Source organism: Saccopteryx leptura, chromosome 1 (genome assembly GCF_036850995.1).
Source record: "Saccopteryx leptura isolate mSacLep1 chromosome 1, mSacLep1_pri_phased_curated, whole genome shotgun sequence".
Taxonomy (NCBI): Eukaryota; Metazoa; Chordata; class Mammalia; order Chiroptera; family Emballonuridae; genus Saccopteryx; species Saccopteryx leptura.
The window spans coordinates 381,842,895-381,867,678 of record NC_089503.1 but is presented as its reverse complement, the minus strand read 5'-3'; the positions used below and the strand labels follow the sequence as shown (position 1 = coordinate 381,867,678).

At 56.6% G+C, this 24,784-nt stretch overlaps 1 protein-coding gene across 3 annotated transcripts in view; it reads right to left on the bottom strand.

Moving 5' to 3' along the window:
- Positions 1 to 24,784, bottom strand: part of BTBD9 (BTB domain containing 9) — a 447,747-nt gene that overhangs the window by 19,455 nt on the left and 403,508 nt on the right. For all 3 annotated transcript variants that reach the window (XM_066359505.1, XM_066359503.1, XM_066359504.1), the window contains exon 10: positions 2,675 to 2,753. In XM_066359505.1, the coding sequence (XP_066215602.1) occupies positions 2,675 to 2,753 (79 nt within the window). The remainder of the gene's footprint in view (positions 1 to 2,674; positions 2,754 to 24,784) is intronic.

Below are 24,784 nucleotides of genomic sequence, written 5' to 3'. Positions count from 1 at the left end.
CGGTGCAGAGAAGCACTGGGGAATTTATGGACAAGTCATAAACGTTGCTAACACACGAGATGAATTCACTGCTGCAGTGCTCACAGAGGAAGATGAGACAGATGCCCGCAGCAGACACACGACCTCCCAGAGGACAGGATGAAATGCCGCAGGAAATCAGAAGCGTGCCAGAACAGGTGATCAAGAAATCTGAACCTCCACCGACCGCTGAGGCGCCTCACCTGTGAGCCGGCTCCCGCCCGCTGGAGAAGCGAGGGAAATTAACATGCAGCCGGCAGCCGCTGGCCCACGCAGGAAGGCCCAGCGGGCTGGAGCGAGACAGACCCTCCCCGCACCGATGGGACGGGACGCCCCCGTCTGGTTCACCTTCGGGGGCCTCTCAGCAGCGGGGTGTTAGGAGTCAGGGCGGTTTCCAGAGCCACCCTCGCAGAGCTGCCGCCGTGGCCACTTCCACACCGTGCAGGCCTTGGCCCCCTTTTGCCGAACAGCCCAATCCCATCTCTTCTTAACTCCGCTCGCTCCCCACTGCCGCCTGCTCGGCCCTGCCTCTTGCAGGGCGGCACCTGCGGAAACAGCCTCACCGGGAAGTGTGGCAGGCGCTCACCCACATTTCTCGTTCTGCTGTTGCAGACAAACTTGACCCTCTACACCAAGAACGAGCCTGTCTGTGCTTCTGAAACCCGCACGCAGTCTTCAGGTGGCAAACAGTCACTGTCTGAATGGAAACAGGTCCTGACACTGAGCGGAGGCCACTGAGGTCGCATGGCAAGCGTGTAGTGACACCCTGTGGGAATCCTGCCTCCCCGCTGGGACAGAGGTCCTCCGCTGGGACTGAGGCACTCTGATCTCCACTTTCTGATGGCCTGGGATGAGGACCAGCGTTGTCCTGGACCCCTGGCCACCCTGGTGCCCTGTTGCTGCCCGAGACTCTGCACCATCCGGGCGCTTCCCTCGGGCTGCCTCTCAGGAGTCCTGCCGACCAGCCCGAGTCACCCCCTTTCCCTCGATGCAGACCCTGCCCCGCCCCCTCCGCCACCCCGACTCCCACACATTCCCGCTGTGCCTAAGACGGTGCTGCTGCTGCTGCTTCCAAGTGACGCCCAGAGCCCAGGGGCTGCCGTCAGGAACGTCTCTGAGGGTTGCTATGTGCTTGCTGCCCAGTGAGATTCAACTGCACCTTCTTACACGCTCTGAGAATGACTGCGATTTATGGATCTTGCCTTATGATCGTAGTCACTATTTATTCTATGATTTGCTTCCCAGTTGGCAACCCTACATTGAAGCTTTTTCCTGATCAATAACTGACTCACTAAGGCAGCCAAGCAAGCTGCTCCTCGGCCCAGGGTGACAGGTTATGGCTGTCACAGCCAACCACTCTCACCGGCGGGTCCCCGGGGGCAGGGGCTCCTCGCACAGACAGTTCTGGGAAGCTCAGAGAAGACCTCGCCCACGGATGTCAGAGCTGCGTGATGTGAGGCTGTGGGGCTGGGCCCTGCGTCTCGCAGTCTCTGACTTGAGAGTTCCTTTCGATGGAACATATCATTGCAGAGCCCTACTTAGGAATTAAAAGAAAAATCTACTCTTTCTTTTTATGCTTTCTATAAAGAAATAGGTTGATTGCAAGTGTAAAATATTCCCTTCCTTTACCTCTGCGGCTCCAACCTAACTGTGCCCCGTCCTTCCCGCCTGTGACCCAGGCCCTTCAGAGGTGCAGAGCAGACACACACACGTCTGTCGGGGCAGGAGTGTGAGGGGCAGACGGGCGGCAGCGTGCCGTCTGCCGGACACCGGCCTCACTGTGGCGCTCACTCAGCGCCCACTTAGTAGTCGTTAACTACAAAGTCGGAATTGAAGCAGGTGCTCTTCTCACCTGAAACTGTGAGCAAACGCCAGGGTAGCTCTGTGAGCCCCGCGGGGCTTCCTGCAGCGGAGGGGACGACCGCGCAGGCGTGCCGGCTCTCTGTCCCGTGCAGTCGTTGTTAGCACCCCCCCCCCCACACACACACACCAGTCAAGTGTCTGGGCTTCCCAACCACTGCACACAGAGCCTTCCCGTTTCCCGTCCAGAGGAACCTCTTCCTGAGCCGGTTCCATTCCGACAAAAGAGCATGGTGACACCTGAGGCCCAGGCGCCTTGCCCGCCCGCCGCCCTGACCGCGGGCACCAAGGTGAGGGAACGTCCACAAGCAGCACGGTGCTCCGGAGTGACTGCCGGCCCCAGGAGTCGCCAGGCCTGGGCCAGGGCAGGGCTTGGTCATCCACACCCTGTGCAGCCGGCACAGGACAGGAGACAGACAGGGAACCACAGTGTGCACCGCAGCTGCCTGAGGGGTTGGCGCTCCTAAAGCACCGCTCCCAGAGGGCCCAGGGACCCCCGTCGGGGAGGGCGGAGGACCGAGGACAGGGCCTGTGACCTCTCAAGGTCCGTCCCTGTGGCTGCTGATGCCGCAGAGAGGCAGGCGGAGGGAGCGAGGCCACAGGAGCTGGCCGCACTCGCCAGGGAGGGGCCTGAGGGACGACAGGGACAGCCCCACTGTGCCGGAGCAGGCTTCCTTCTGTGCAGCTGTCTGCGACAGGCCAGCAGCCGCACAGCAAACACGGCCACCTAACGTGGATGCAGCGTTCACCTGCAGGTCACGAACGTCACAGCGTCTTTCAACAGAGAGACCCTTACCTCATTTGCCGTGTTGTGTGTTCCGACGATTCGGATGAAGGAGGCAGGCTGTCTTTCGAACGTCACTGACTGCCAGGACCTGCGAGAGGAAGCACAGCCACCCACCTGTTAGACGGCACAGTCATCTGAGCACACCGAGGGGGACGCCCGCCCGGCCTCGTTCTCAGGGGGCCTGCGCCACAGGGGCGCTGGGGATGGGGATAGGGCTCCACCGGGTGTGTGGCTGTGGGCGCAGCAAGGAACGAGTGTTCCCACTCAGACCCCACAGTCTCATTGCAGAAGGAGCTCCCGCCTTCTGTGACGGTGACATGGGTTCTTATAACGCTCTCCACAAACAAGCACGAGTGCAGACCAAGCTCACGGTGCCCAGAGTGCGGCCATGTGTGAGGGCGGTCAGGTGGGCAGGAGTCCGTGAGACACGTCTCCCCGTTGGGGAGGCCGGGCCGCGCAGGGGGCTGTGGTCTGGGTGGCTGCACCGCGTGGGCAGTGGTGTCCCTGGAGGGTTCTGGGAAGTGGGGAGTTTTTAATCGGGGCAGGACTGTGGGCGGGATGGGGGCGGGCTGTGGAGTCCCAGCGCAGTGGTGAGATAGATACACAAGGTCACTTGGTGCGTGTGGACCCGGCTCCTCTGTCTGACAACCCTGCCATGCAAGCGAGGGCAGCCGGGGTGGGGAAGAGGCGACGCCCACAGGCCTCCACCACTCCCCTTCCAGCTTCCAGAGGCACCTGGACGGCCCCTTCCCAGGACTGCCAGGCTCGGGCTGGGCCCCTGAGCGGCCCAGGCTCCAAGGCCATTCCTCCGGGAGCAGCAGGGCCAGGCCAGCCCGCTTCGAGGCCGGCTGAGCGGGCCTCACGCCGATCCTAAGGGCGGGAGCCCCTGGCTGGGGGCTCCCCACTCATCGGAATGCATTGGGAGCACACTGCACCCACGACTGCGAACACCGCTAATATTTTCCATAATAAACGCGAGCGGGAGCTCCTGGCTGGGTGCCCCCACTCGTTAGAATGCACCGGGGAGCACACTGCACCCACGACCGCGAAGGCCACCCGGTAATATTTTCCATAATAAGTGCGAGCGGGAGCTCCTGGCTGGGTGCTCCCCACTCGTCGGAATGCACTGGGGGCACCCTGCACCCACGACTGCGAACACCGCTAATATTTTCCATAATAAACGCGAGAGGCTCACAGTCGGCGCCGCCCCCCCTCCGCTCACACAGTGGAAATGCCAGCTGCTGGGAAGCTGTTTCCTGTAATTGTCTAATTACCGAGTAATGCTACCAAAGGAAATGTATGTATGTGCGGTTTGTTTTTCCCCTTGGTTTCAGGTGTTCCATCCCGGCTCTCACCGGGCCTCCCACTGTGGCTGATGCACTGCCGCCTGGACACCAGGCCCTTCAGGTCATTAAAAAGTCGTTACCATCCTGTGTGCAAAGTCTGCCTCCAAAAGCAGTTTTCTGGAAACAGCACAAGAAAAATCACTCTGCTTGTAAAAACGCCATTATTCATACAGGAAGGTGATGCCGTGTCTGCCTCCCTGGGGCTCGGGCTCGCACTCCCTGCCTATTTTCCCAGCGGGGGCTGCTGTGCTCCCAGACCCCCAGGGCTGCCTGGGGGGGTCTGCTGGCGGGCGGGCTGTGGGCGGGGGCCCAGCAGGCCCTGTGGGGCTCCAGCACGGGTCTGGGCTCGAACAAGCCTGGCCGCCACTCCCTAGCTGGGCCAAGTGACGGATGACAGACTAGAGTCCTTCCGGCAGGTCCGGGGGAGCCAGGGGTCCACACTGCATGGGGCCTTGGGTCCCTGCTTCTCAGACCACCACCCACCCAGGGGAGGGACACAGGACCGGGATAAGTGATAACAGCCAGTGACAGCCATTAAGTTCAGGTCAGTTTCACAACAAGGACCTGGGAGGAGAGGAGGTGAGAGTGGAGGAGGTAGAGACTTGTTCTCACCTTTCTAGCCCTACACCCATCAATCAATCTCCAAGTGCTCCTGATGTCAAGGGGAAACCTGACTCCACTGTCGCTGTCGCAGGGTCCTGACAACAGGCTGTGGCCTGGCCACCCTCCCCTGCACTGGGAGCAGAGGCCCGGGAGGGAAGGAAGGAGGCCTCCCTGGGCTGCTGGGCTGGGCTCCGCGGCGCCCTACCCTCACTTCCCCCCAACAGGACCCCAGCCTGGCACCTTGCCCTCACTTCCCCCCAACAGGACCCCAGGGGTGCCTGGGCTGTGGCTCCTCCACCCCTGCTTCTCCGGGGGGGCGGGGCCGGCGGGGCAGCAGCCTGAGCAGGAGGCAGCGTGCGGGAAGTAACAAGATCCGAAGGCCTCAATTTAATACCAATCCTCCATTACATTACATTAATATCTAATCGCATTAGAGTTCATTTTCACTAACTCGGCCTGAGAGCCGAATAGATGACTTTATCTTCAGCCAAACTGGATCCCAGCCCTCAGACCAAAGGACCCATAAGAAGGGAAGGGGTTGGGGTGAGGTCCTGAGCGTCTCCCCCACCCCAAGTACTGAGTTTCGTTTCCTCTCAGCTGCTTCTAAACAACTCTGAGTGCTGCTGGAGGGGAAGGGGCGCTGGAAGTCACTGAATAACAACCCTGAGTGCTGCTGGAGGGGAAGGGGCGCTGGAAGTCACTGAATAACAACCCTGAGTGCTGCTGGGGGGGAAGGGGCGCTGGAAGTCACTGAACAACAACCCTGAGTGCTGCTGGAGGGGAAGGGGCGCTGGAAGTCACTGAACAACAACCCTGAGTGCTGCTGGAGGGGAAGGGGAGCTGGAAGTCACTGAACAACAACCCTGAGTGCTGCTGGGGGGGAAGGGGAGCTGGAAGTCACTGAACAACAACCCTGAGTGCTGCTGGGGGGGAAGGGGCGCTGGAAGTCACTGAATAACAACCCTGAGTGCTGCTGGAGGGGAAGGGGCGCTGGAAGTCACTGAATAACAACCCTGAGTGCTGCTGGGGGGGAAGGGGCGCTGGAAGTCACTGAACAACAACCCTGAGTGCTGCTGGGGGGGAAGGGGCGCTGGAAGTCACTGAATAACAACCCTGAGTGCTGCTGGAGGGGAAGGGGCGCTGGAAGTCACTGAACAACCCTGAGTGCTGCTGGGGGGGAAGGGGCGCTGGAAGTCACTGAACAACAACCCTGAGTGCTGCTGGGGGGGAAGGGGCGCTGGAAGTCACTGAATAACAACCCTGAGTGCTGCTGGAGGGGAAGGGGCGCTGGAAGTCACTGAACAACCCTGAGTGCTGCTGGAGGGGAAGGGGCGCTGGAAGTCACTGAACAACAACCCTGAGTGCTGCTGGGGGGGAAGGGGCGCTGGAAGTCACTGAACAACAACCCTGAGTGCTGCTGGAGGGGAAGGGGCGCTGGAAGTCACTGAATAACAACCCTGAGTGCTGCTGGAGGGGAAGGGGAGCTGGAAGTCACTGAACAACAACCCTGAGTGCTGCTGGGGGGGAAGGGGCGCTGGAAGTCACTGAATAACAACCCTGAGTGCTGCTGGAGGGGAAGGGGAGCTGGAAGTCACTGAACAACAACCCTGAGTGCTGCTGGGGGGGAAGGGGCGCTGGAAGTCACTGAATAAAAACCCTGAGTGCTGCTGGGGGGGAAGGGGCGCTGGAAGTCACTGAACAACCCTGAGTGCTGCTGGGGGGGAAGGGGAGCTGGAAGTCACTGAATAACAACCCTGAGTGCTGCTGGAGGGGAAGGGGCGCTGGAAGTCACTGAATAACCCTGAGTGCTGCTGGGGGGGAAGGGGCGCTGGAAGTCACTGAATAACAACCCTGAGTGCTGCTGGAGGGGAAGGGGCGCTGGAAGTCACTGAATAACAACCCTGAGTGCTGCTGGAGGGGAAGGGGAGCTGGAAGTCACTGAATAACAACCCTGAGTGCTGCTGGAGGGGAAGGGGCGCTGGAAGTCACTGAATAACCCTGAGTGCTGCTGGAGGGGAAGGGGCGCTGGAAGTCACTGAATAACAACCCTGAGTGCTGCTGGAGGGGAAGGGGCGCTGGAAGTCACTGAATAACCCTGAGTGCTGCTGGGGGGGAAGGGGCGCTGGAAGTCACTGAATAACAACCCTGAGTGCTGCTGGAGGGGAAGGGGCGCTGGAAGTCACTGAATAAAAACCCTGAGTGCTGCTGGAGGGGAAGGGGCGCTGGAAGTCACTGAATAACAACCCTGAGTGCTGCTGGAGGGGAAGGGGCGCTGGAAGTCACTGAATAAAAACCCTGAGTGCTGCTGGAGGGGAAGGGGCGCTGGAAGTCACTGAATAAAAACCCTGAGTGCTGCTGGGGGGGAAGGGGCGCTGGAAGTCACTGAACAACCCTGAGTGCTGCTGGGGGGGAAGGGGCGCTGGAAGTCACTGAACAACCCTGAGTGCTGCTGGAGGGGAAGGGGCGCTGGAAGTCACTGAACAACAACCCTGAGTGCTGCTGGGGGGGAAGGGGCGCTGGAAGTCACTGAATAACAACCCTGAGTGCTGCTGGAGGGGAAGGGGCGCTGGAAGTCACTGAACAACCCTGAGTGCTGCTGGAGGGGAAGGGCGCTGGAAGTCACTGAATAACAACCCTGAGTGCTGCTGGAGGGGAAGGGCGCTGGAAGTCACTGAATAACCCTGAGTGCTGCTGGGGGGGAAGGGGCGCTGGAAGTCACCACGTCTGAACCAGCCCTGCAGCAGGACGCAGCCTAGGAGGGCGTGGTGTGGCTGAGGTCACTCGGGGCCGGGAAACCCCGCTGGCGCAGAGTCTACTCAGAGGCTCGGCTGCCTGCTCTGTGGAGAGCGGGAGAAATATCCCTGCTGCCAGGTGCTCGGGGTCGCTTTGGCGGCAGCCACACTCCCAGGGGACAAGGGAGTATGGAGGCGTGGCACTTGGGTCAGAGGCAGGACGGGGTGCTGGGAGGAGGTGTCTGAACGGGAGTGACAGGCGTCAAAACACACACGTGGTCTTTGCTTTGAGCACCTGCCCTCAGAGAGAGCCAGAAACCCCCGCGAGGACAAGGACGAAAGGCCCAGCGCTGGCACGCGCTGGCTCTCAGGGGTCCAGGCTGTCCCCTCTCCTGAGTGTAATGTCCTCATGGGTCCACGCTGGCACCAATCACACTGCTGTAAATACGTATCTACACTCACATGGCCTCAGATGTCTAGAGGGTGTTTTGCCAAAATATTGGTCAAGTTTTTGGCTTTGGGCGGAAGAATATCAAGAGATATTGTACGTTTGTACTTCTGAATTTGGTGGAGAGTATAGGTAATCATTTAAATAAAAGTACCCGTCTTACAACCGCCCAAGGCTCTAATACGGATCGAGCGGCAGGTCAGCCCTGCTGTGCTGCACAGGGCGCTTCCGGCTGGGAGGACCGCGGCCGAGAGTCAGGGCAGCATGGTTTAATTCTGGCCCTTCGTGGACTCGACGTAGCACGGCTCAGCGGTGGACTAGCCTGGGTCCTGGAGCCAGGCTGCCTGGGTCTGCATTTCACTTTCGTCCTTCCATCAGCTCTGTGACCTTAGGCAAACTGCTCACCCTCTCTGGGCTTCAGTCTCTTCACCGAATAACAATAACTATTAAAGTAGTTTTGGTGAAGACTGGATACATGAACACATGTAAACATCTTGAACAGTGCTAGTGTATACGAGGTCCTGCAAAACAAGGGTGGGCACTGTTACCAGCGCTGTCATTGCCACTCAGCCCGATGAACCGGGCCCAGACGCACCGCTGCCCGGGCCTCGTCTGTGGGGCACCAAGCTTGACAGTGTGAGACTTAATGACAACTGCGGAGGTTCCCAGGGGAACCCAAGACGGTCCCCTCGGCCCCCGTTTCTCGGAGGCAGATAAGGTAGCGTGCTTGGGAGGAGCTGAACAAGTATTTGTTGAACGCCCTCTTGAGCTTGGCACTTGCTGGGAATCGGGGCCCCACACAGACACAGCGCTTGCCCCTCTGAAGTTTATAATCTCGGCGGGGAGATCAACTCTCCGCCTGCGAACTAATTAGAAAACAATGCAGACAGTGGAGTGGTCCCAGCTCACAGACTGGGGGTGCTCCACAGCCTCCCCTCTAATTAGTTGTTTGAAGCTTAGAAGCAATTTTTCCAGAGAAATAAAGCTATAAGTTTTGATTGGGTTCCCAGGCCCACCCATAAAACTTAATTTAACCCACAATGAGGCTGAAATATGATGCATATGAAGTTAAAAAAAAAAAAAAAGATGTTGTTGCCATGGCAGTAATTAAACCAGCCAGCAAAACAAGAGATTTTAAACAACCTCTCTAGAGCCGCTGCCTGAGGAATGAGGACTTGACTCCAGCATGAACACACACTCAGGGTGTGGCAGGAGCGTGTGTCCCCCGCGGGCTGCTCCTCATGACCCCCCCCCCCCCCCCCCCCGTTCCCAGCACCGTCTGTGCCCGAGGGAGGGAGGCAGCTGGAGCCCTGTGTCAGAGACTGCCGGACGCTGGGGCAGAAAGAGAAGGCCAGCTACCTGCCAGAAGCCCAGAGCCAGCAGACGGAGAGTCACCACGACAGCCAGGTTTAACACCCGTGCTCCTTCCACATGAGGTCACCATGAGAAACTTTCCAATAACTGAGAGGTCGGGGCACTGACTGTACACTGTCACCTGGGTCCCAGAGTATCGTTGACATCTCGCTAATGTGCTGGTGTCGTGAGTCCAGGACTGGAGCTCACACACACATCAGTGCATTACAAGCTTGACCTCAGGGAAATGACAGTCCCCAAAGTCTCAGTTCCCTGTGTGACGCTGGGGCAATGATCGTATCACACCCACCACATCGGGGTGTGAGAGCCCAAGGTGAGAATGGTGTCATTGCCGCCGCTACGACTGTGATGTCTCTACACTCACAGGCACGGAGCACGGTGGCGGCAGGGAGGAGGGGCGCGCGCTCCTCCTGGCCACAAGGGCACTACGGAGAGATCTGAGCCAAAGGCTTCCTGAGAGCGACTCAGAGGGGGCTACGCCATGTGTGGGGCTGCACCTGGAAACCGTACACAGGTCACTCGTGGAAGGGCAGGCTGAAGGGCACCCACTAAATTCAGGACAGCGCTGTCTCTGAGGACAGGGTGTGGGATGGGACTGCCTTCGGGGAACAACGGAGACATCAACATTAACTGGAATGTTTTACTACTGTGGTTAAAATAAAAAAGACTTGAAGTATGTATGAAAAATATTTACTAGCCAATTCTGGTGATGAGTATACGAGAGAATGTTGTATTACTTTGTATTTGAAACAGTTCTTGAAATGAAGAAAAAGAAAGGGACTGAGATCACGTCTGTTGACGGGAGAATTTGCTGGAGGTGGAGCTAACCACACTGAAAATACAAAACTCGGGGGGAGGGTGCAGGGTGGCTTCAGGCTGCTGTGCCTCTGTGGGGGACGAGCAGGTAACGGAGTGTCACCAGGGAGGTGCAGGTCTGTGTGAACGGCACAGGCCCCGAAGGGCAACAGGAGGAAGGGCCGCCGGTGGGCCCGTCCTGTGGGTGCTGAGCCAGGTGCCTGGTCTTTCGAGCTCTGGAAACCGCATGACTGCAGCCTGTGCTCCAGGAGAATGCGGGTGTCGGGATTTCCTGTAGCACACCTACCCAACAGTGGGGACACAGGGACAAGAACGCTTCCAGCCAGGGCCACGCTGGCATGGTTAACCTTTAGTTCCTCTGCTAAAGACACAGGAGGCACGTCGGCCTGGCGTGCAGGAGTCCTGGGTTCGATTCCCGGCCAGGGCACACAGGAAAAGTGCCCATCTGCTTCTCCACCCCTCCCCCTCTCCTTCCTCTCTGTCTCTTTCTTCCCCTCCCACAGCCAAGGCTCCATTGGAGCAAAGTTGGCCCGGGCGCTGAGGATGGCTCCATGGCCTCTGCCTCAGGTGCTAGAATGGCTCTGGTTGCAACAGAGCAACGCCCTGGATGGGCAGAGCATCGCTCCCTGGTGGGCATGCCGAGTGGATCCTGGTCTGGCGCATGCGGGAGTCTGTCTGACTGCCTCCCCATTTCCAACTTCAGAAAAATACAAAAAAAAAAAAAAAAAAAAAAAAGACACAGGAAGCAAATTTAATAAATGCTTCAGATCTAATATGTGTTAGAACACACACACGAGCACAAAATGGAGAAAGGATACGGAGTGCTGCCATCTCTTTGCGTGAGCCCCTCAGAGAGAAAATACACAGGAAGCAAGGGGACCCCCCTGTAGAACCTGACAGGTCCATGGCCTGGAGTCACCGGTCCCCCTGGTGGTGAGGGCATGCAGGGAGCCAAATTGACAGCACTCGTTGGAGGCAGGTGAGAGGAGCAGGCAGGCTCCCTAGCTCCCCTGGGCTCCTCCCACCCTAGCAGGGTTCAGGGGTATTTCACCCTGGAGTCTCTGAGCACAGAGGGTCTGAGCTGTGCTGACGCTAGGGCGGGGGGGGGGGGGGGGGGAAGGGGGGAGGCGCGCATGCGCGGCCTTCAGGGACCGTGGGGGTGGGGTCACAGGGAACGGAACATCCCAGAGGCGGACTGTTGGCACGCAGCCCTTGTGGTCCAGGCAGGAGACTGACCGGCCCAAGAGGAAAGGCCCTGCGATACTGAGCTACCTTCCCTCTCTGTCCCTCCATACTTCCTCCTGTAAACACTTCTCAGGTGCTTCCTATGGAATAGGCCCTGTTTCAGACTCTGCCCTCAAGAAACTGCCATTCTAGAGGAAGAGAGACACGAACAAAGTTACGCCAGTTAACAAAGGGCTATGGAGAAAAACAGAGCAATGTTAGTGGATGGAGCTGGGGGCGTTGCTGAAGGACGCTCTCTCTGGCACAGGGATGGTTGAGCTAAGAGCGGCACGGATGGAGGAAGTGGCCACGCAGAGCAGGCAGAGCGAGTGTTCCAGGGAAGGAACAGAGTGCTGGGTCTGGATGAGTGGGCGGGGTCTCCCGGCAGAACACGGAACCGTCTGAGGGCCTTCCGTGAGACCCACACACATCCACACACACTAAGCTCCCGGGCAGCTGCCTCAGTGCCTAGCTTTTAAGGGTAATCAGCCAGCCAGACCAGGCAATGGTGCAGTGGCTAGAGTGTTGACCTGTAACGCTGAGGTCCAGGTTCAAAACCCCAAGGTCACTGGCTTGAGTATGGGGTTGCTGGCTTGAACACTGACATGACCCATGGTCACTGGCTTGAGCCCAAGGTCGCTGGCTAGAGCAGGGGGTCTCTGGCTTGGCTGGAGTCCCCTGGTCAAGGCACGTGTGAGAAGCAATCAAGGAACAACTAAAGTGCTACAATTTCGAGTTGACGCTTCATCCCTCTCCCTTCCTGTCTCTCTCAAAAAATAAATTAACAAACAAATAAATGTAAACAGCCTGTCAAGGGTCATCGGAGACTAACATGAAAGACAGAGACCAGAAGCAAATAGAAAAGAAAAATAACTCAGAGGACACAGATATAATTCAGTCTGCAGAACAACACTTCAGAAAACACCGTGTGTTCCCTCCAGCAAGACAAGAGAAAGTATTATTACATGTCTGAAAGAGGAATAAAATAATATGAAAAGGAATATTCGAAGAACAAGAAAATGCTCCTAAAAATTAAAACTCTCAGTTGAAATAAATAATTCAACAAAATAGTTAGAAGGTTAAGTTGAAGAAATTTCCCCAGAATGTCAAACAAAATGACAGAGAAAATAGAAGAAAAGGAAGGGGGTCAAGGGTAATAAGAGAAGGGGAGGAGCAAACTGAGAGGCACACTAGCCAATCAGGCGTTCTGGAGAAAACTGAGAGGCACACTAGCCAATCAGGCGTTCTGGAGAAAACTGAGAGGCACACTAGCCAATCAGGCGTTCCGGAGAAAGCGGAGAAGACGGAGCTGGACAGTCCCCTGAGCAGCACAAGGCGTTCCCCAGACGTGAAGGACGCACGTGTCCAAGCAGAGGGGCCTCGACAGTAAAAGAGGAAACACCCAGCCAGAGCACAGCACTGGGGGACTTCGGAAGACCCAGATGCTTCTGGAGAGGAAAAGGCAGCTCGGCGGAAAGGTGCGGGAACCAGAACCCCATGACGTTGTTTAAAAGCAACGCTGGGAGTTAGAAGATAATGGAGCCCTTCAGTCCAGAGGCTGGGGGACACTTAAGCTTCCAGCTGGGGCCAAACCATCATCAGGTATTAAAAAAGAACAAAGCATAAATCTCAGAAAACTTACTTCCAGTGCATTCACAAGAAACCATAGAAAAATGTGCCGTACCAGATATGGGGCCCAGAGAACAGGATCTAACATGGAATAGAGGCGAGGGGAGCTCCCAGATGGCGGGGAGATTCCAGGGGAACCCTGCAACCCCCCCCCCCCAAGAGCAAGCAGCCCAGGAGAGGGAAGCGGAGCTCCCCAGGGATTTGCTCAAGTGCGAATTGCCACACTGCCCTAGCAGAGGCGTCAGAGCAGGTTGGGGGGACTAGTAGTATGTACATAGAAAATCAATGAGATGCATATAATACTAAGTAACTAAAAAAAGTTTTTCCCCACTGATTGCCTCTCATGTGTGCCCTGACCGGGGATGGAACCCGTGACCCTGGGGCACCATGAGGGTGCTCCATTCACTGAGCCACTAAAGAATCTTTAACTCCAGGGGAAAAAAATGATAGAAAAAAAGAAAGGTGATAATAACATGGTACAGGGCAGAGCTCTCAAGAACAGAACACAGCCATGCTAGCGGTGACGACAAATCACAGGAAGGAAAGCAGAGATCTTAGTAGAGAGGGAGGTGGGAGAGGAGGGGTGTAAGGGTACTCACCAGGGACGAGGGCAGCTGAGCCCCCGCCTTCCAAAGCAGGAGGACAACAGACAAGTTTGGTAACAGAACTAAGAAACAGAGTAAGCTTTTAATTTAGAAACATGAAGGCACAGACCAAAAGAAAGGCCTAACACATGTGCGTGCTTGCCCCCAGATCTAAGCCCGATCCCGTGCGGCGTTGCACAGCGGAGGTGCACGGGCTCACGCACGGCTGGAAGCAGTGTGAACGACCGCCTCAGCCAGCAACACCTGGAATGGCCCACCTGAAGAGCAGCAGCTCCACCTGCCTCACGGCTAACCGGCTCACCGTGTGCTCCCAGCACAGGGACACAGCAGGGACAGCCTTGTAGCACTGTGTGACCAAGAGAACAGAGCCCTGGCCACTGGATAAATAAATCCTGGGGCATCTCTGCCTCTACTATGAGCGACTAGGGGGTGGATGGGGGAGGAGGGAGTGAGGTAGAGGGAGGGAGGGAGATGGAGGGAGAGGGAAAGAGAGAGAGAAGGAGGGAGGGGAGGGAGGGAGAGAGAGAGGGGGGAGGGGGAGGAAGGGAGGGGGAGGAGTGAGGTAGAGGGAGGGAGGGAGATGGAGGGAAAGGGAAAGAGAGGGAGAAGGAGGGAGGGGAAGGGAGGGAGGGAGAGAGAGGGAGGGAGGGGGAGGGAGACAGAAGGAGAATCAGTCAGGGGGGAGGGGCACACATCTCTAGAGACCTCCAAGGTAGAGAAACACAGGGGAAACCCACACTTTTATGCAGAAACCATCCTCTCTGGAGGAAGACATCTCACTGTCTATATAGATTTTAACTTTCACACCATATTAAATGTAATCTCTTTGAATGTATAATCTTTTCAGAATACTGTAACTTTTTTTAAAGGACAGGACAGCATTGGCCTGTGGGGCGTGGGACCCGGGCAGACAGGGGTGACGCAGGGCACTGCTGCTTTTCGTTACAGGCCTCGTGGTTCTGCTTGACTTTTACTATGTACATGCATAACTTGAATAAAAAAAAAATTCAAAAGTAAAAAAACAAAACAAAAACAGAGCCAAGAACGGAGCAGAGCCTGTGGGGACGAGAAACGGAAGGGAGACGTGGGGGACAGGCTTGTTTACAACCTCTGGAAGCAGGGCTGGAAGCAGACACTAACCTTCTGAAAAGACTCTCAGAAAGGGGAGGAATAACAAAGGCTGTCCCTGGTCAACTGAGCTCATGCTGACGGTGGCACCTCCCCGAGCGTGTGGCCCTGAGTCTCCACGTGTGGCACCTCCCCGAGCGTGTGGCCCTGAGACTCCACGTGTGGCACCTCCCCGAGCGTGTGGCCCTGAGACTCCACGTGTGGCACCTCCCCGAGCGTGTGGCCCTGAGTCTCTACGTGTGGCACCTCCCCGAGTGTGTGGCCCTGAGATGCGACGAGACCTGACATTAGAAAGGTCCCACGTGCCTCTCCTCTCGAGCTGACCCACAGCTGCCTGCCACCCCCCCGAGCCAGCGGCTCTCCCGTCCTTCTTGCCCTGGCGATGAGCCAAGGACACAGCCAGCTCCTTAATCGTTCTGGGGATGCGCTGTGGCCCGGGCGTGTGAAGGAGAGCGTGTCTCCCACGACATGGGCTGAGGTGGGAATTCTCGCATTGTCTCAGCCCTGAGATGGGGCCCTGGGTGCCCCTCCCTGGTGGCTGCCAGCCTGGCATGTCCTGGGACCCTCTCCCTGCTCCGGAGACTGAGAGACGGTGTCTGTGCAGCAGAGCAGCGGAGTCAGCCCAGGCCAGGCCAGTCAGCCCCTTCTGAAGGGCTCCCTGAAGTCCCAGCACAGGCCTCCCTGTCTTCTCTGGCCCCCAGGAGTGAGGTCCCCGGTCTTGCCCAATGCCGTACTGGGTTTATGGTGGTCTCACTGCCCTGATTTACAGGGAACTCAAGCTTGCTTCTTCACCCTGTCTGTCTATCCACCCAACAACTATTTATTGAGAGCCCTCTACGTGCCAGGCATAGGTAAGCTGGTGCCAAGTTTGTCTAACCTGGCTGCAGATCTGCGGTGGCAGGAAAACAGCTTGTGAGGAGCCACCAGGATTAGTGACCATTTAGTCACATGCTGATCGGCCAAATGCTTACAGAGAGCAAAGGTCACACAACATGGGAGGCTCACAGACATGTTTTTGCTGGTTTACTTTTTTTTTCTTCTTTTTTTATGAGAAGAGTAGAGATAGTGAGGCAGATTCCTGAATGCTCCCCGACCAGGATCCACCTTGCAACCCCATCTGTGGCTGATGCACGAGCACTGAGCTATTTTTAGTGCCTGAGGCTGATGTGCTTGGACCAACCAAGCTATCTTCAGTGCCCAGGGCCACTCTTGAACCAACTGAGCCACCAGCTGTGGGAGGGGAAGAGGGAGAGAAGGGGGAGAGGGAGGGGAAGAGAAGCAGATGGTTGCTTCTCCTGTGTGCCCTGACTGGGAATTGAACCTGGGATGTCCATACTCCAGGCCGACACTCTATCTACTGAGCCACCAGCCAGGCCTGAGTATTTTTTAAAATCTGAGTTAGCTTCCACTTAAAAATTGGGAGATTTCAAACAAAAATACAAATTTTGGTTTCTTTTGAAAACGAGAAGGTCTGGCATCCTTGGGTCCTCTTTTCCACACAGACAGCACTGGCCGGAGCTGAGGTGAGCACTCGGACCCAGCCCCTCGAGCCCCTAGCGGTCTCCCTTGTCCCTGGGGCCTGCCCTGGTCTGCTGCGCTAGCTCACGTCAGCCACCTGCCCAGGGAGAGGCTGGGTCTCTTTCCCAGCCTCAGACAGCGCCCAGGTGCTGGTGGAATGGGCTGAACTAAACTTCTAGGTTTTGTACAAGAATCGCACCACTTCAAAATTCTCTGGGGGTCAAGTACTGGAACTGATACACAAACTATGTTTCAGTTACAAAAAAATCTATCTTCATACGCTGTTCTCTTCTCAGCCTCAAGACAGGTGCAAGTGAGGCGGGCCCTGCATGTCTCGTCTAAGCTCCTCGGATGATGTCCCTGCACAGCCAGGGTGGTGCCTTCCCTCCTGCTGGGGACGGAGCGCTGGGAGCTGCTTCCTGGGACGGACACCCGGCGTCTTCTGTCCTAATCACAGTCCAGACCAGCCTTCGCCTAGGTCCCTCCTGCCCCTGGGACCGAGCAGGCGGAGGGAGCACCAGGCTTCTCCGGGCCGGGCAGACGGAGGGAGCGCCAGGCCTCTCCAGGCCCGAGCAGGCGGAGGGAGCGCCAGGCCTCTCCGGGCCGGGCAGGCGGAGGGAGCGCCAGGCCTCTCCGGGCAGGGCAGGCGGAGGGAGCGCCAGGCCTCTCCAGGCCCGAGCAGGCGGAGGGAGCGCCAGGCCTCTCCAGGCCCGAGCAGGCGGAGGGAGCGCCAGGCCTCTCCGGACCCGGGCAGGCGGAGGGAGCGCCAGGCCTCTCCAGGCCCGAGCAGGCGGAGGGAGCGCCAGGCCTCTCCGGGCTGGGCAGGCGGAGGGAGCGCCAGGCCTCTCCGGACCCGGGCAGGCGGAGGGAGCGCCAGGCCTCTCTGGCGAATGAGTGCACCTCCTTTACTGCTCTAACACGAGCCAGTCTTGCGCTTTGCCTTCCCTGCTCAGAGCATAATTTTCCCTTTTAGAGGAGTTTCCTCTCAAAGAAAGGGTCAGGCCTCTCCGGCCAGCGGCCAGCTCCTCACGAGTTGAGCTGAGAGCAGCTATAGGAAGGCCTGTGTCTTGGGGACAGGGGTTGGGTGCTTGAGTGGCTATGTGGGGGGACGGCAGGGGAGGGGGGCTGTCCTAACACTCCACCTCTCACTCAGTCCCCACCCCAAGACCCCGCTCCTCCTCGCAGCCACGGAGAGTGCCTGGATCCCCCTGAGGGGGCGCAGTAATTGATAATCAGCATTCCGAAGCTTGGCTTACATCCTGCTAGCGTCATCTTTAATTACATTTTAACTATATTCGTCTTCGATAATAGCACGAACATAATTTAGATAATTATCTCCCTCTCTCTTATTCTCTGACTGTGTCTCACTTAGAGTTCCCTGCAACAGAAATCGCTCTCTCGGCTCAAACACACAGACTCGGGGCCCGGGGCTCGCCGCTCCTGCAGCAGCTGGGCCGCGAACGCGACGGTGCTGAGCGTCAGGCGGGAGCAAGGGGATCTGTGTCCTCCTGCCTCCATGTTCACGTCTGTACACAGCTGGCGGTGGGAGGTGTGTTTGGGTGTGCGTGTGCCCATGCCCATGCGCATCTCAGCGTCTGGACAACAGCTTCCGTGTGGTGTACAAACGGGTGGCCTCGTTAATCTAATGAGTGCCTACAGAGCACCCCTGGTCTGGCATTTCTTACATGGTTTAATGGGTCCCCTTGCAAACTTAACCTGTGGAAAACCGTTCTCAAGGTCTGACAGGTCTTTTTCAGGAGCAGTCCTTTCTGACAGGGTTTCTGTTACACTTGGAACTTGTTCACAATTGACCTTGAGCCCAGCCTGGCATCAGCCTCCTCTAGAGACCATCGGGCATGAGAGAGAACCCGCCGGCTCTTCTAAGGGACAGTGTGTCTGAAGCCTACTGCTCTACAGTACTCAGAGTCCCTATGAGCCCCCCCCACCCCAACACCAGCTGGGTCACAGGCCATCGGAGGTCCTCAGCATCACAGCTCCCGTCCCATTCCCCACTCAGGACCAATGGCAGTGGTTCCTGCAAGCCTTGCTCACCGGCCTCTCTGGTGACGCTGGCCAACATAATTGACTTTGTTTTTTTGTTTTTTTTTACAGGGACAGAGAGAGAGTCAGAGAGAGGGATAGATAGGGACAGACAGGAACGAAGAGAGAGATGAGAAGCATCAATCATCAGTTTTTTGTTGCGACACCTTAGTTGTTCATTGATTGCTTTCTCATATGTGCCTTGACCAGGGGCCTTCAGCAGACCGAGTAACCTCTTGCTCGAGCCAGCGACCTTGGGTCTAAGCTGGTGAGCATTTTTTTATTTTGCTCAAACCAGACGAGCCCGCGCTCAAGCTGGCGACCTTGGGGTCTCGAACCTGGGTCTTCTGCATCCCAGTCTGATGCTCTATCCACTGTGCCACCGCCTGGTCAGGCCATAATTGACTTTTTTTAGATACAAAGATTTTATGTTGCAAGTTCTCACCTCTAAGATATTGAACAAATAAGGGAATAAAAACTAGGCTCAGAAATAGCTCCTATCAAAGACAAACTCACCCCAAGTTTAGAAATCTGGAGCATGAAAGAGCTTTGACAAACCACTTCAGAGGACACAGTGCAGAGAGGGGAGGTCCACACACCCAGCCCCCGGGTCCCGCCCGCTTCCTGAAGGCCCAGTGGGTACGGGTCTTATATGAATCTTCACTTTGGCTTAACCTTGTCCTACGCTGAAGGGCCGTCTACTTGCTGAAGATCAGTTACTCATCTTCAGACAAAATTCCGTGCTCATATGGTTCTAGGTCTACACCAGAGACAAGCACTGTTTTATTTCCCTTCTGAAAAATAAGCTCCAGCAAGTAGTCCCTGCTGTGCGGAGGGACAGGCCAGAGGAGGCTGATGGGTGTGTCTGTGTAGTTCACAAATAAAGGGACCCCTGCTGCCACTTGCGTGGGAGGCCAAAATTCCTGGCTGCCTGGAGATAAACACTCCGACGGACTCCGGGAGCCAGAGAGAGACGTCTAGACTGACACGCTGTCACGGCGCTGGGTCCGCCACCGACCCTTCTGCGGTGAGGGGCTGGCTACCGGCTGCGGTGCAGGATGGACACCGGCAGCCTGCACATCCTGGCAGCTGAGCAGTGACTCTTGGCCCAGCAGAGACACTCGGAACCCCTCACACTGGGGGAGCCAGGCGCGGCTGCGCGGCCCTGTGCTGGTGATGCCCTCCGTGGAGGTGAGGCGGGCAGAGGGGCTCTCTTTTGGAGCAAGAGCTCTCCACCCGTGGCCCAGGCTCTGGCTGGTCAGTCACCACCCTCCCGTGGCAGATGGCGAGAAGGATCAGACCCAGCACTGGGTGTGTCTGCCCCCGGCCTGGGGCTGCTGTGGGCGGGGACTTGAGAGCAGGTGAAAGAGGACCACCGCCCCTCCCCCCAGCTCTGCATGCTCCCCACACCTCGACACCTGGATTTGCTCTCTGGTGCTCAGGAGGGATGCTTTGATGGTGCAGTGCCCAGCTCAGGCACGAGGGTACTCTGCTGACACCCGCCTGAAGTGAAAGGACCGCCGAGTGAAGGGCAGAGCTGGCAGCCTGGCCACACCTCGTGCCAGCAGGCCGCTCTGAGGCTGGCGGGAGAGGGCAGACCTGGTCTGCTGTTCCCCCAGGACTCCCTGTTCCCCGCAAGCTCCGCTCAGCAGGACTGACAGAGCAAGTGAGCGGCTCCTTGCGGCCTGAGAGGAACCCCACCCAGTCTGGAGAGGCTGCCGCGACCGAGGACAGCGTCCTCGTCCTGGGGTCCTGGGCTCCGTGTGCCTGTCCACGGCCCCCAGGAGCACGCTCGCCCCACACTGCACACTGGAATACGAGGACTCGGCACGGGCAGGAGCCAATTTTCAAATGTTAAGAATTTGGCAATTTCCTCCACCAGTATTTTAAATACCAGATGCATTTAGAACACAATGAGGACGAAATGGCCCCCGAATTTCCAGTCTTAGAAAAGGGCTGCTTTTACGGAAATGCATGCCCAAAACCCCTGCAGGACAGAACCCGGCCCTGACCCCCTGGGTGTTCCAGGTCTGCTGACGGCCGAAGTCAGTCAGCACCTAACACCAGGGACGTGTGCAGTGCAGACTTAAAAATAGACGCTCCCTCCCTGTCGGGAAGGGCCTGATATTTGCAGCTGAACAGACAAGAAATTGGGGGCACTGGGGAGAGCTCTAAAAATCTCCAGCGAACAAAAATAAAATAAAATGTCTCTCTATGATGAAAACTTTGGCTCTTAGCACAGAGCCGCCCAAGATTAGCCTAGAGCCATTTAACGACTGGGGTCTCTGAGTACGAGTTCTGTAATGAACGGGTGACAAGTGTACGTGGCAGGCCCCATAAAGGCCTTTTCCAGACTTTGCATAAACTGCCACATTCAACACAATTAAAGCAAGACAAGCAGGTGGAACGGCCTGCAAGCTGATGTAAGGCGGTGCAGTACATGTAGCAAGCCTTCTTCTGGGATTTTTCTGACAGTAAGAAAGTTGATTTTAAAAATATCATTTTTCTTTTCAAACACTTTTTTTTTTCTTTTTTAAGTGAGAGGAGGGGAGATAAAGAGAGACTCCCACATGCACTCCAACCAGGATCAACCCATCAACCCCCATCTTAGGCCCCATGCTCGGACCAACAAAGCTATCCTTAGGGCCTGAGGCCAACTCTTAAACCAACCAAACTATCCTTAGTGCCTGGGGCAATGCTTGAATCAACTGAGCCACTAGCTGCAGGAGGGGGAGAGGGAGAGAAGGGGGAGAAGGAGGAGAGAAGCACATGGTCACTTTTCCTGTGTGCCCTGACTGGGGATGGAACCTGGGATGTCCATACACTAAACTGATGCTCTATCCACTGAGCCAACTGGCCTGGGCCTCAAACACTTTCTTGATTAAAAAGAAAAATCACCACTTCCCTCAACTTGGTGCTAGTGATTTTCTGGGTCTAATCTTTGTCAGCCTAGACCTCTTAAGACTTATAAGAGTGTGTGTTCTGTACGACACTCTCTCGAGCTGGTTCTAATCATCCTCTGACCCCTCCGCCAGACCCTCGCTATGCACTGGCCCAGATGCAGGCAAGGACGAACCTGACCTGAGACCCACTCTGCCCAGCTCAGAGCTTCAGCCAGGCTGCTGTGCGGTGTCACAATGCAGGCAGGCAAGGGGCAGCCTGCTGGTCCCCTGTGAACTCCCAAAGCTTGGGGGCAATGAGATAGGACAGGTGACAACCAGGGCATGTCTTAAACACATAAATGAAATTCAACAATTTTGATCATTTATGTCACAACAATCAGGTGCCAGTACAGGACCCGGCTGAGCAGGGGAGAGGCTGGAGGTACGGCAGGCCGGGATTCGTCACCGGATCTTTCAATCAGCCACAGGAGGCAAACCAGGGCAGAGGAAGTTACACGGAGGCACCTAGTCCTCTGTGAGGAGTCCGGGCTCCCCTCAGGCCAGCAACCTCAGCGATCCCCCCCCACACACACACACATTTTAGTAAGGCAGGGATTGGATTACAGGATACTTAAGATTATGTGTTCTCTTTTATTCTTTTGTTGCTGTTATTTTCTTAATTGATTTTAGAGAGAGAGGGATGGAGGGCAAGAGAGAGACAGGATTCCTATATGTGCCTTGACTGGGGATTGAACCAGCAACCTCTGCGCTTCGAGACGACGCTCTAACGGACCGAGCTGCCCCTCCCGGTGTTTTCTGAACCTAGGCTGTGTGCGCGCACATGCCCAGGATTTGATGCAGTGCATTTCTTAACATCGGCTTTGAATTTTGTTGATGCCCCCAAGGCTAAGACATCAAACAATGACTTCTTTGCTACTTCATCATAAACAGGCAGCCACGCGACATGCACAAAAATATGGCTTCCTTTCAGCTTGCATTTCCACGCACCCCTAGTTATTCGCCGTTCCTTCTCGTCCCCTGCCCTGAGGGCTTTGCAGAGTTGAAGGCAGATGTCAAGAACTCAAATTGCATGCAACGAGGCTAAAAGTTATCCTTGGCACATGGAAATCTCCTGTAATAAAATACTGGAAGACGGTTGCCGAAGCTAAATCAAGTTACTTTTCTGTGTTCTCTCTTAGGGAGGAAGGCTGCTGGGTGAAGGGGATGGATGAGAAGACTGACCAGTAACTCTTTCTGGTCCCGCTGTCAGGCTTGAAGATCAGATTGATCGGCTATTAATCTCGGAAAGCCGGCAGTGAGCGTGCGCGGTAAATTTGTCATCCTTCTATGAATAAGCTCTCGGTCACCAGGGCACACTGTCTGGCAATCTACCTTCCCATGGTATTTTCTATCCCTTGCATTTGGGAGCAGCTTAGAAAGGATATTATTTGTGTTTCTGGAGACCGGAATGTAAAAACCCTGGCGTGATGGATGGAGAGGTAGGCTTCAGGCCCCCAGGGGTGCACTGAGCAAACAGCATATGGACGGACGGATGGACGTGAGAGCGAGGGGTACAGAAATCACTCTCCCTGTCCAGTTCAGTCCGGTTTGGTCCGGTCCAGGGGAGCACTCAGCCCCCCCGCAGCTGCTAATGAAGGCTGTTACTGCGCGATGACGTTGCAAATGCCCACTGGCTTTCTGTCAGTTTGTCAAATAGAGCTGTTGGTAATCAAGTTGTTTAGTCAATATTTTTGAAAAATTCAACCGAGTGTGAGAAAGTACAAAGTAGGTTTTTCCTCAAGTTGCCGGATAATTGACTTATCCGCCTGTGCGGTGGTGGCTCCGCCCCATGACGAGCACATGGTGTCCTGCTGGGTGGTCCTGAGAGGCAGGGATGAAGGATTGACTTATCCGCCTGTGCGGCGGTGGCTCCGCCCCATGACGAGCACATGGTGTCCTGCTGGGTGGTCCTGAGAGGCAGGGGTGAAGGGAATCTCAGTTGTTTAGACTTCAGCTGTTTTCTCCCCACCAAGACCGCAGGACTCCAGACCTGAGACTCCCTCCGAGGAGCCGTCACACTCAAGATTAACAGCAGCCAAAACCCCCTGTAACATCCTGCCACCAACGCCACGGTCTTGTCCAGATGCTGCCCGGGGAGAGGGCCCCCCTGTGCCCATGCTCAGGCTCTGGGAGGACATATGTCTGCCTGTCACTCCTGGTGAAGGACAGCGCTCTATTCTGCACCTACAGAGGACAGATGTTGTCTTGGAGCTACTTCTGGGTAAGACAAAACCCGGAAGGGAACCACACTAAATTTAAACTGCAGTGGGCCCTGGCTGGGTGGCTCCATGGATGGAGCGTCGTCCCAGTGTGCAGAGGTCCCGGGTTTGATCCCCGGTCAGGGCCCATATGAGAAGTGACCACTGAGTGCATAACCAAATGGAACAACCACGTGGGACAATGAGCTGATGCGTCTCTCTCTCTCTCTCTCTCTCTCCCCTTCTCCCTCAAACCAACGGGAAAAAAAACTGAGGCTGCAACTCTGACAGGTGGGTCTGGGGACCAGGCTGGTCCAGGTCTGGAGAACACTTCTGAGAGTCTTTGGCTAGAACCCCTTATGGACCCTTTTTATAGCGAGTCTAGTTGGATGCACAGAAATGTAGCATTTGGGAAACACGGGCTCCTTTTAGCGCTCTGAGATGTTGGGACTCTGAGTCTGGGCCCCTGGATGAATGGTTTTTCTCACGTATGGTGGGAGGCTTGTGTCCCCCCCAGCACAGGGCTGCTTAGCAGCTGGGACCGCACCTGAAGAATCTGCCTGGAGTGGGACTCTCTCTGGTCCTCGCTCACCCTGCCTGAGTCGTGAAGGACCAGCACTACCTGAGGGAACTCCGGTGCTCCGTGCAGGGCTGCCCTCAGCGGAGGCCCTGGGCGTCTGCAGGGGTCTGACGCACATCCTCATGCGCCGCCCCAGGGGTCTCGCACTTGAGCTCGTCAGCATCACCTGGACGCTGGGGGGGGCACGGGGATGGGACCCACAGAGTTTCGGGTTCAGGAGGTCTGGGTGAGGCCTGAGGATGTGCACGTCTAACACATTCCCAGGTGATGCTGGTGGCTCAGGGACCACACTCTGGGACCCACTGTTTCCGTCGATGACGTAGAGGACGACTTATGCTTCAGTAGGCGGAAAGCAGCAAGTTGGAAAAAATCAGGGGAGGTTTTAGAAAAAGGGAATCAGAGAGACTTAGGAAGGTAATGTAAGCGGCAGGGAGGAGGAGGGGCTGATCTGGAGCTGATACTGGGGGCTGGAAGGTTCCAAATCCGCTTGCAATACCTCTCCACAGGTAACCCAGTCAGGTGGAGAGGTCTGCCGGCCGAGGGTGGCAGCCCGGGGGACGACAGGGCTGGTGTGGGACGGTCACCAGATGGGACTCCCGTACCTGAGGCTTGGCCTAGGCTCTGCCACTTACTAGCGTAGCGGCTGGGCCACCTGGTCTCTGGGCCTCTGCTGCCACACCTGGAACACCTGTCCTGCAGGTAGTTGAGAGAGTGTGCGAAGGTGGAGGCTGTGGGCGCCGCTGCGAGCGTCAGGCCCCTGCTGCTGCCCTGTGTCCTTGAGCGGCTTCCTGCCCGCTGCGGACCCACCTGAATCTCCCTCACCTGCAGGTTCTACCCGGGCCTGGTCCAATCTGACCCCTGGTGAGGGGGATGCAGGGAGTCACTCGGCGGCTCGATGAGCCCGGCTCCGGGCCCTGCTCCTGTGTACGGGTCCTC